Genomic DNA, 12,732 nt, shown 5'->3' on the forward strand with positions numbered 1-12,732 from the left:
ACTCCATCATGCTTTTATTTGCAACACATCATTATAATTATTTAGGCTTATTAACACAAATATGTCATTGAACACATCACTGCAGTTACCCAAGTTTATTAACACAAATACAATACTAAACTTTATTGCTCTTTATTGAACACCAGCAATGATCCGACTCTAGATCTGATGTGCTGTTGTGAACTCTGACAAAGTGCTGTCACACGTGAAAGCTTACTTGTGTATTTTTTAATAACACTGAATAATTATTTATATCTGGAAAAAGCTGTGCATTTTTTCTTTGTACACTGTTATACATAGGTCTATCATTTTAAATGACCTGTGCACATGTTGTCTTTCCATCGAGAATGTTTTTACTGCATATATCGTTATTAAAATGGTGGATCTCAAAAACGTATTAGTTAACACATAAGCACTGTTATTATAGCAAATGTTTACCAACAAGGCACACAAAACATTTTTATGTGTAAATGTTCTAGCACTTCATAGATTAAGGGCTGCAGTATATACTGTCCCGGTATCAATCTTATGTTACTCAGGATATTTGTTACACACATAACTTTACCGTATTCCTTAGTGATGCTACTGAATGTCTTGCGTAGGAATATGTTCATAGACTTTATTGACACAACAGGACTTTCCCTTCATTGACATCAGCTAGGACAAAGTTTAATTCAGAGTTCTAGTGGTGACATTATGGAGAAATTTGAATTTTATAGAGAGATTTATAAAAATGAGCTCAATACATTTCCAGTGATGGGGGTAAGGAATGTTTCGAGGAGATAGAGGCACAACAGATTGTGATGTATACTTTAAAGATTTGTCTAGATAATCTTATGGTAACTGGGAAAGTGGACTGGTAGATTTTGAGCAGTTCATGCCATGTCTCCAGGTAAGAAGACCAAACACAAAGGCAAAGTTTATGCAGTCAGACAAACAGCAGGTCTTTTGGAGCAAAGAGGAAATCAAAGTATGCAGAAGAAAACCACAGGTATAGAAGCAGGGCATGACTCCACAAGGGATAAGCACTAAACATTGATTCTGGAGATGGGAAGTCTAGCCAAAAATAAATAAATAAATAAAGATGGATTCAGGAGTTTTGGAATGGCTCTAGTCATCTATGACTGAACATAAGTTTGGGAGATAAGGTTCGTAACTCTGAACATGAATTCAAGAAGTGAGAGAGAATAACCATGGAAAATGAGCATTAAATGTAAAATTGAAAGGTGAGGGGTTACCTTGACAAAAAAAGCATAAACATGAATTTGGAAGGTGAGAGGGCCAACAATAGGGCCGTGAATTAAATGGGCAGGTAGAAAACCCTGGACAAAAATTATTGAATTTAAATTTGCTAGAGGTGCGATTACAGTACATTTGTTCATGATTTAAAATCTCATAGCTGGCATTTTGCAAAAATTATACAAAAATCTTGATGTTTAATGAAGTTCATTTTATGGGAATTTACTTTTAAGATAGACCTTAACTTTGGTAGTTAGTAACATTTTCGATCAAATCTTTAAGAATACATATATAAGAGGTACACTTGGAGTACTGAAAAGTCACTTTATAATTTCATGTTGGAAGACAATGTCACAGTAATTGTATAAAATGGTGTTTCCTGTCTAAAATAACCTTTTGAAATAAGGTGGAAGGACACGCAAGGCTGTTTATGGGGTGCAGCTGCTGCTTAGATGGTAGTTTGTGCATTTCATGTAAACATTTTATACTTTTAGCAAACTGACAGTGAAGTGCTTAACATAGTTAATGCAAAGCTGTATATTCAACAGTCACTAATGGTTTGATACAACCTTAAGAATACCCATCTTACGGAATCTCTATCATGAAATATAAAGAGTCATTGCAAAAATCCATCTTGGGAGAGAGACAGTTACATAGTTGCTGTGCAAAATGATATTTCCTGACAAAATCATACAATGTGAATGACATAGTTCACAAAGTGGGGCCTACTGATGCTTTTGCTGTCAAAATGTTAAATCATGATGTCATGGGCATTTTTTCAAAGTCTCATAAGAAATAAAAGGAAAACAGTCACAATTTTCTACTGAGGAGTGACAGAATGTCCAAAGAAGGGATAATGTTAAAGGGCTGTTTTAGGTAAATATGGCTTTGTGTTGTGCTTAGTAGTAGGAATGCAGATGGAGGGCTACAGGGATGTGTAATTATGAACAGTGAGTTGTTTATTTAGCTAAAAAAAACAGAAAGTAAGGAAGGGGAGAAACCATGAGGTTATTTAACCTGTTCTAGTATGTTGAATATAACTATTTTGACACTTAGTCATACTGATACAGCATAAGGATATTAGGTAGAGAAGGTGGGTACGTGCAGCGGGTGGATAAGGATGTGTTGGATTTAATTTTATGTTTTTATTACTGTTGTACTTTATTTTAGAATCAGCCTTAAAGCTTGGAGCACTGTGGTCTACCAATGTTCGTCACTGAGTTCTCCTGAATTTAAATGAAGCATATGGACTCATGTCCCGTATTATATGAGGCTATTGGATGGATGTGGCAAAGGCAGTAGCTGGACAGAATTTTTTTTAATTATTTTATTACTGTTTCACTTTATTTTAAAACTGGATTCATGATTTGTAACACATATAAACCAGTTATACTGCTGAGGGACTGGTTGGTCCCAGTATTAATTTCTAGTGATAGATATAGCATGGGGTTGGTGATCTGAATTGGGTGGTCAGAGAGGAATTGTATTCATAGTCTGAAACTTAATGGATACCATTCAGCTCTCTAGTCTATTCATATTGCTCTTCATTTTCAAATTGCAGTCGAGATCTGGAGAATATAAGCTTTGGCAACATGTAAAATATTCATTGGCATGGTGGATTGCAGTGGGTGGAAGAGAGGGTGGTTGTTTGTCACTTTACTGCATTTGACTGTCAGGCTGATTCCTGTGTTGCAATTAGTGGAACTGCATGGCTGCAGTCATCAGGAGTGCTTTGCTGGCATACCTCTCAGGCTTTAAACTTCCAAAATATTAGGAGAGATGACACGATAATGCCAAGGAATAAGCCCAAAACTGCAGCCCCGGTTATCCAAGTTGGATTAGGCCTCTTAGCAGCAACAAAAGCTAGTCAGCAGAGGGAAGGTGTCAGTGACCAAAACCCAGCTTACCCATCTTGAGGGGACATTTGCTGGGTTAACCCCTCACATAAGGACAACAGAGAGCAATGGCCAGTCTTCCACATCTTTTGTACCAGGCTGCATAGGTGTCAGCCAATAAGTATTTGTTACTTCAGTTATGCTTGGATATGGAGTATGAACAATAATCCATGTGCCAGTCTGACAAAGCAGGGATAAATGGGAAGTGGAACATGCCATCAAAAACAAACAAACAAAAAAAAAAAACAAATCTGAGCCATGACAGCTGATGGTCCACCAGTGCTCAACTCTTGCTGCCACTGGCAACAGGCTCCAGCCAGATAGAATGGAGAATGAAAGAGTCATCAAGGTAAATGGTAGGTAGGATTGTCAAGGTGAAGAGGAACCAAAAATCACAGCATGGACTTTCAAAAATCAGAGCAGTGGGACCAAACTTATCTCATCAAAGTTTTGTCTATATGCAAAGCTGTGCCCCTTGTTAACAGTATACAAACTTCATATACAACCATCTGTTGTACCTGTAAGTAAATGTTTACACCAGAAACAAACTCTTAGTGCAGTACATAAGGTGACTGTACCATAAATGCATAACTGCACATTATATACACTTTATCATTATGTAATAAGTAATACTAATAGAACATGATGATTATGATCATTTGTTTCATATTAGATTATGCATAAACACCAAACACACAGGCTCCTTATTACAGCATGTTGTTTAAAAAGGCATATGTAAAGGTGTGGAAAGAGATCTTAGAAAGGTTAACCCCTCACTTAGAAAAGCCAGTACTAAAACGATTCTGCCAATCAAGCTAAGTGTAAATATCACACAACTGTTTTAATCAGTTAAACTTGTATATTGTTTTCTTCATTTAAGTAACCACCTGTCACAGCATTTAATGATATTTATTAAACCCAATGAAATTCATAACGTCCTATGGCATTCAGATAAGTCTTGCTAACTAAAAGTCATGTTGATAAAAAGAAAATCATACCTCCCACATACTTAATAATATTAACAAGAATGCACACTAATTTAAGGCGTTACCAGTGCATGCACTTAGCTAACATAATCAAGCACATTAATTGTTTGGAATCCACCTATTTATTTTTCATGTCCAGCTGAATGGGATAAAATACTTAGTTTACTTTTTGTACTTACCAGTAAAAGCGGACTTAGATGGTAGCATACAGTCAAACTGTGCTTTGACATTATGATGTTAAAATGCTTTACTAGCATAACAGTGACATCTAAATTATGCTGGGCAAGGAAAGTGATCTCTGATATAGAGCCATATGCTTCTACACCAATCAACCAGAAGAAAATGGAGGCATACCCCAGAAGAGTGAACAGCAGAACAACTGTTGGAATAAACCAGGAATTCCGAATTTTCTACTAAAAGCAAATCAGATTAGAGATTCTCTCATTATGTTGAAGTATAACTACTTGCAGCATCCAGAATAACATCTTTAGAAGTAGTCAGTGAGATGAAACTGGATCTGCTGCACATAACTCATGGAAGTGATTGGTGAGCTATGTTTACAACTGGAAAATTGCAAAATCAAGGCAGGACTAAGCAGACCCCAAATACTGGGAGGTACATGTGTAGAAATGTCACCTGCTGGCAAACCAATGTTGTCTGTACACATAAACTCATGAGAAAGTGCAGCCTATGATGAAATGCAGAACTATAGCAGCAGTGAAAGGTTCTGAATAATAATTGTACTATTCTACTGCCAGTTAAGGATCTGAATTATGATTGGAAGGAATTTTCCAGAACATCTTGTTTTCACGTACTTAGAGTCAGTAGTTCTATCATGTTAGCTCTGATTATGTGAGGCTACACTAGATTGTTAGTCTTTGCATTTTGCTGGTAATCTATTCAGAACAATAAATGCTAGTAGATTTACTAATGACAGACTGTAATAAGGAACCTCTTAACACTAAGTAATAATAAAAAAATAAAAAAAAACTGAAATACAGCTGTACTACATGCCAGCTATTAATTTGCTCTAAAATACATTATTGAAGCAAGAAAAAAACTTCAGAGTGAATTTTAAACATCCAGGGAGTCGTATGACTCCTGCTATACATGAATAACAGAAAATCATATATATATATATATTTTTTTTTAGCATATGAACTATAACAAATAGACAAAGAACCACTTTATACAAACACAGCTTGGGACTTTGGGAGTTCTACAAGCTTCTGCTTTAATACTATAAGTTGATAAGTTTCTGTATACTTTAGCTGTCAGTCAGCTGACACTTTCTCAGCCATATTTCTCAAGGAGGCTCTTTACATAAATCCTTGCAAGTAGGGACCATGATCTCCACAACTACAGCATGTATATCAACCCAAAGGTTGTAAACCTTTTCTGTGAATGTCAGTCATGCCCCCAGCAATGTATCAAGTAAGCTGAATGATGCCAGTAACAAAGACAATTTGCAGAAAAAAATGTAGAAGGACATTGCCACTAGGCACATGATGTACACTAAGGGTCATTTGTGAAAATCTGTTAGATTGGTAGCACCTTGAGTAGTATGCAGTGATGAACATGTAATAAGACTTTTACCTGTATGACATTCCATTCTGAAATGTAGCTGTAGTCAATGAGAAAAAAAAATGTCTGTACTGTTGTCCACTTATCTTCATAACAGGAGCTGGACCACTGCACTGATACATTAGCAGTCTTCACTGGGAAAAGCCATAACTTTGCATGACTCTAGTAGAGCAGAACCTGCCATTTGCTATGTCCCTTTAGGCCCATCTTGTGAGGCTCACAGTGGTGGCTCAGTGATTTAAAAATATATCCGTGCAATGAATGACTGATTTTTAATTAAAGGATACTGGATGATATGTTTTGTGTAATTAAATCATAGTCCACCTGGAAAAAGAGAGAGGAGTTTGTAGATGGCTTTCCTTTAAATGTCCACTTTTTTCTTTAATAGATACTTTTAAAAGAAACTGAAGATAGTAAGACATCACTGGAAAATGATGTTCAACACCTCAATCAGGTAATAAAGGAGAAAAGCAAAATTCATCAACATTATATGTAACCTAGATTATTTTCAAGGAGAAGATTATATGTGTGAAAATGCCTGCAAAAGAATATCTGAAGCTCATGTACCCCTAAATGCTGTAGGTAAAATGTATGAAGCTACCGACCCTCTCTTACGTTCAATCTATATAGACAACAAATGTTCACGAATTTAAAATGGAAGAGGATTTCATTCCAAAGCCCATAAAGCCAGACACAAGTGGCTTGATGCTTGATATGTGCAATACCATGCATAGTACAGCTTTAGCTTCATGATTCAAGATGAGACGTCAGATAGGCCAAGCAAAAAAAATATGCGTGATTCTGCCTTTATGTCACAGTGCTCGTTGCTATACTGTGTAAGATGGGTTTGCATCTTTCTCTACCTACAAGCTTATGTTTCTGCATCCCTTTATTAACTGGTTGTTTTAACAGTGCTATTGCCAACGCTCATTACAGTTATAATGTATAAGCAATGCTTTCACAACAATCATTATTTATTTATTTATATTTGTTTACCATGGTAGTGCATTGGTTAGTACTGACCAATATTAGGCTCATCCTAGGTGAAATGCAAAACATTTCACAAACATAAATTATAGAAATTTAAGCAATTACAAACTATTTAAGACTGCTTACATAGAAAAAAACTGTACATACATTGCAGTGAACATGCACAGTGCAATATACACTTAAGCAGAGTGTAATGTAAAATATATTCATTCGTTTTTAACATGGGTCAATCTTCAGTGAATCTTGAGAGATGAACAGACTCAGAAAGGAATGAGATTAGGTGACGTGCTATGTTGAAGAAGGAGCATTTATTTAAAACTCCTCAAAGCATCAGGTTCTACTATGGGACATCCATAAACAAAGTCAAATAATTTATTAAACAATAATGCCCTCCATTTTTTTTCTTAATGTTTGCATTAATCTCAATCTGGCAAGGATTTTATCCATGGTCTCCCTTTCCCTTATAGCAAAAATATGGGCAGTTATCTCTACTATAGCATGCAACAACACAACACTGTCATTATCCCAAAGTAAAGGGGTAAACAGTTTATCCCTAATTGTATTTATTTGCTTGTATCTCTATTCATTTATTTATTTTTCATAAACTGGACATTTTCAGCAATTTATGAGGGAACTTTAGTTAGTGTATATTACTTACAAATTTCCTTTATTGCTAACTCCATTTCTGAGTAACTGAATATGTGCTTTCATTCTTTATAATTTAAATCTTGTATATGTTGAAAATAAATCCTTAGACACTATGTCCTCCCCTTTAGCCCACATTAATTACGCATTTTCAACCATGGATATACACTTCCCATCTGTTGCAGGCAGCTTGGTTGAAATGGGCATTCTAAGACAATGTCGTGTGTTTATTAAAAAACCTTACTATTTAAATAAACTGATGCACTGAGTGAGAATGCAGTTTTTATATTATATTATATTATATGATATTATATGATATTATATTATATTATATTATGTTATATTATATTATATTATATTATATTATATTATATTATATTATATTATATTATATTATATTATATTATTTAAGCAAAGCTCTCACATGAAGCTTCTACAAAACACAAGAGGCTGTCAGTACCACACAACACTACACTAAACCAGTCACACAAAACTCAGACCAAACACATAGGTCTACATATGCTGAGCCTCTTAAAAGTAACTGACATAAATGACAAAAGCCTCCTAAATGTAATGAAGGAACAAGTACTGTCAGCAAGCTGCACAAATTCACAAATACACAACACAGACAGCACCAGTTATGTTCAAAAGCACATAAGGCAAACCACCATGCAATCCAATATCATAGTCATAGATGATTCCTTAGTGCAAAACTGACCAGGCAGTCCAAAGTGATGGTCACAATCAGCTGCCAGAATTTGTCACATGCACTCAAGTCTCTGCATCACAAGTACACATATGACACAGTCATGATGTATGTGGGTATAAATGACTTGAGATGTACTGCCCTGAACCATATGAAGACAATACACGTATTCTGAGAGCTCCATCATGTTTCTCTTCATATGGTTTTCAGTCAAATGTGTTTTCATTCAAACTCTTTCAAACGTTTTGATTTTCAGTAAAGTGCAGTTCACCACACAAACACACACGCATGCATATACATATATATGGTCTAATGGTTAAGGTGCTTTCCTTACAAACACAAGGTGCAGGGTTTGAGTCTTACAAGGGATAATTGGCTAGGCTTACAATGGCTCGCAAGGGCAGTTAGCCTTGTACTAACCTATGAACCTATATATATGGGTCTACTTCAGAATGTCGATTGTTCAGAATGCCGACTTTCATATGGCCGACACCATATGATCGACATTCCGAAAGACCGATATCCTGAAATAGCACCATTTATCTACCTGTAAACACAGTAAAACTGTGTTATCCCCTACACCCCCTGCTACTTAAATATTCTCACTCAGAGATTGCACTACAGTGCAGGAAAGGGGAATGTCCCAGTCCCTCACTGTAGAGGGATCGCTGCTAAAATTTGTTGGCCTTTCAAACATTCGCTCATATGGTGTCGGCCATATGAGTTTGGAACATTTGAAAGTTCGAACAAATGATGGGCTCCCATATATATATATATATATATATATATATATATATATATATATATATATATATAAAATGATTGATATATATATATATATATATATATATATATATATATATATATATATATATATATATATATATAATGATTGATATATATATATATATATATATATAATGATTGATATATATATATATATATATATATATGTATGAATATATATATATATATATATATATATATATTTGTTTTTGTTTTTTTTTAAATTAAAGCACTCCACTGTGGACATTAGCTGCCCCTCCCATCCTGTGCTTCCTAACAGCAGTCCCCCTTTGCATGCTGTTTAACTATTTGAAAGCCCTGCCTGTTTTCCTACTATTATTAAACTCTTTCTCTTTTAAATTCTGGTCTTTCTAAATCCCACATACTCCTTGGTAAAAGTGGTTTATTTTATTTCAGTAAGAAAGCTATGCAAAGCAAGTAAGTCCAAAGTACCTACTGCCTTTCCTGATTTTTTTCTGTAAACTTGCACATCTGTGAAATCAGGGTCAGCCTGCTTCATTTACCCTCACTGCACTCGGGCTCACTTCACTCACCTACCCTACTCCCATTCCTACTCACCCCATCTTTCATTACCTTTATACCTATCCTGGCCACTGCCACATACTACTTAGCCAAACAAAGTCTCCAAGATCACTACCCGGTCAGTCAACCAGCACATTCCAAAGTACACTCTCCTCTCTTATTTCCCTACTAGTGCAAAAAACATCACATAGATTCTGCCCTTCACCTTTCCTTACAATTCTAATAATTATTTCTAAAGCAAAATGCAAACATCTGCAAAACTTCCTATAAAATTCATTCTTCTTATCACACTCCTCCTCACATTGACCAAACTCACCTCCCCTCATAACGTAAAACAGGACTTAAACCATGCCTTCAAATTAAAAACTCCCACTCTTCCCACAACAACACACTACAACAAAGTTAGTTGTTCTAACATCTCATCATTGCTATTCAGTTGTGACCATGCACACACCATTACATTCAAAGTTCTCTTCATTGCTAACCACAAAATAAAACCTTTTTCTCTCAGCCTTCCAAAAAATCTCAAAAGTTACTATCCAACCCTCAAAATATGTCACTCCCTGCTATCTCACAGTGGTGATATTTACCCCAACCCTGGCCCTTCCCTCCCATTGTCTTCTAACATAACACCCCCCACAACCCCAAATACACCACGCTCTACTAGACACCTATTTTTGGCAACAATAAATACACGTAGCATTTGCAACAAGCTCACAAAACTTCATACCTGGTTAGAGCAATACTCCCCAGACATCATAGACATCACCGATACCTGGCTCAAGCCACATATATCAGACATAGAAATAGTCCCAACAGGTTGCAATATACTATGAAAAGACAGGCTTCTAAAAGGGTGTTGGGGTAGCACTAGTCTATCATAACTCATTAAATATTACACCGTTCCCAAGAACCATACCATCCTTTAACAATCTTTAAACTGTCATAGCAGTACTACAAATAAATGAGAATAAACAGATTTCATCACTTCCATATATATTCCACCTGGACAAAATATCCCCACCCTTGAAGATTTTCTCTCCTGGACAGCACATGATATATCCTCTGAAACTGTAATACTAGGAATACAAACATAAATTGGCAAAACGTAGAATTAAACTCCCCAACAAATAGCATTAATCTGTAAAATACATGCAACTTATCACGTGCCCCACCAGAGTACAAAATAAACAACCTGAAACAACCCTTGACTGGATCCTTGTTTCACATCCACACAAGTTCACTAACTCAGGTTCCTTCCCCGATTCTCTGAGTTATCATCTACCTGCTTTCACATATAGAACCCCAACCCAGGTACCAAACCCCCATGTCTATAAAACAACCAAAAACCTCACTAAGTTCAACCCATCAACATTTAACAACATTCTAAAAGCCCATAACTGGAGCTTTCTACATTCTCTACAACTAGATGAAGCAGTTAAGTATTTTAACAAAATCTATTTAGAGACCCTTAACTCTCTTGCCCCTACATGAACAAAAACAATCAAAATTAGCCATGCTCCATGGTTAACTAAACCTACAAAACTACTACTTTAGCTAGGGATGGAGCCTGGAAAGTCTGGCCCAGTAACAAGACACTGACAAATGAATCTAACTTTAAAAAACTCAGCAACCAAGCCAAAATACTAGTCATCAATGACAAAAAAATATTTCTCAAAACAACTATCCATCCATAAAAACAATCCCAAGAATTTTTAGAAATCTGTATCTTCTTTCCATCCCGGAACCAGTCAAAATCCATCTCCATCCCCTGACATGACCCCGCAACATATAGCCTACACTTTCAACTCCCACTTTATTGATAATATGTTTAAACTCATTCCTGAACCCCCTACAAACTCAAATCCATAAACCACCAATAACACAAACATCAGGCAAGCAACCATCCACCAATAACACAAACATCAGGCAAGCAACCATCCACCAATAACACAAACATCAGGCAAGCAACCATCCACCAATAACACAAACATCAGGCAAGCAACCATCCACCAATACCACAAACATCAGGCAAGCAACCATCCACCAATAACACAAACATCAGGCAAGCAACCATCCACCAATACCACAAACATCAGGCAAGCAACCATCCACCAATAACACAAACATCAGGCAAACAACCATCCACCAATACCACAAACATCAGGCAAGCAACCATCCACCAATAACACAAACATCAGGCAAGCAACCATCCACCAATAACACAAACATCAGGCAAGCAACCATCCACCAATAACACAAACATCAGGCAAGCAACAATCCACCAATAACACAAACATCAGGCAAGCAACCATCCACCAATAACACAGACATCAGGCACGCAACCATCCACCAATAACACAGACATCAGGCAAGCAACCATCCACCAATAACACAAACATCAGGCAAGCAACCATCCACCAATAACACAGACATCAGGCAAGCAACCATCCACCAATAACACAGACATCAGGCAAGCAACCATCCATCAATAACACAAACATCAGGCAAGCAACCATCCATCAATAACACAAACATCAGGCAAGCAACCATCCACCAATAACACAAACATCAGGCAAGCAACCATCCACCAATAACACAAACATCAGGCAAGCAACCATCCACCAATAACACAAACATCAGGCAAGCAACCATCCACCAATAACACAAACATCAGGCAAGCAACCATCCACCAATAACACAAACATCAGGCAAGCAACCATCCACCAATAACACAAACATCAGGCAAGCAACCATCCACCAATAACACAAACATCAGGCGAGCAACCATCCACCAATAACACAAACATCAGGCAAGCAATCATCCACCAATAACACAAACATCAGGCAAGCAACCATCCACCAATAACACAAACATCAGGCAAGCATCCATCCACCAACAACACAAACATCAGGCATGCAACCATCCACCAATAACACAAACATCAGGCAAACAACCATCCACCAATAACACAAACATCAGGCAAGCAACCATCCACCAATAACACAAACATCAGGCAAGCAACCATCCACCAATAACACAAACATCAGGCAAGCAACCATCCACCAATAACACAAACATCAGGCAAGCAACCATACAAACTCCTTCCAATCATCTTGCATCCCATGAAACTACCACTAAAGCAACACCAGAAACCCATAATTTCTCCCTAAAACCTGTTCCTACTTCTCTAATTCAAAAATTTTTAAAAAACTGAAACCATGTTCCCTGACAACTTCCCCCTAGAATACCTGAAAATTGCTACTGATGCAATAACATACCCCATCAGTATTCTAATAAACTGATCCATCTCTGAATGAACCATCCCACAAATCTGGAAAAATTCCATTATAACAC

At 36.6% G+C, this 12,732-nt stretch overlaps 1 protein-coding gene across 1 annotated transcript in view; it reads left to right on the forward strand.

Annotated features, from left to right (window-relative positions):
• Positions 1-12,732, forward strand: part of LOC122816340 (syntaxin-binding protein 4-like) — an 869,603-nt gene that overhangs the window by 725,922 nt on the left and 130,949 nt on the right. The window contains exon 16 of the mRNA XM_044089066.1: positions 6,093-6,158. Coding sequence (XP_043945001.1) covers positions 6,093-6,158 — 66 coding nt within the window. The remainder of the gene's footprint in view (positions 1-6,092; positions 6,159-12,732) is intronic.

This window comes from Protopterus annectens, chromosome 12.part0, assembly GCF_019279795.1.
Source record: "Protopterus annectens isolate FY-2018-M chromosome 12.part0, PAN1.0, whole genome shotgun sequence".
In the NCBI taxonomy this organism is placed as follows: Eukaryota; Metazoa; Chordata; order Ceratodontiformes; family Protopteridae; genus Protopterus; species Protopterus annectens.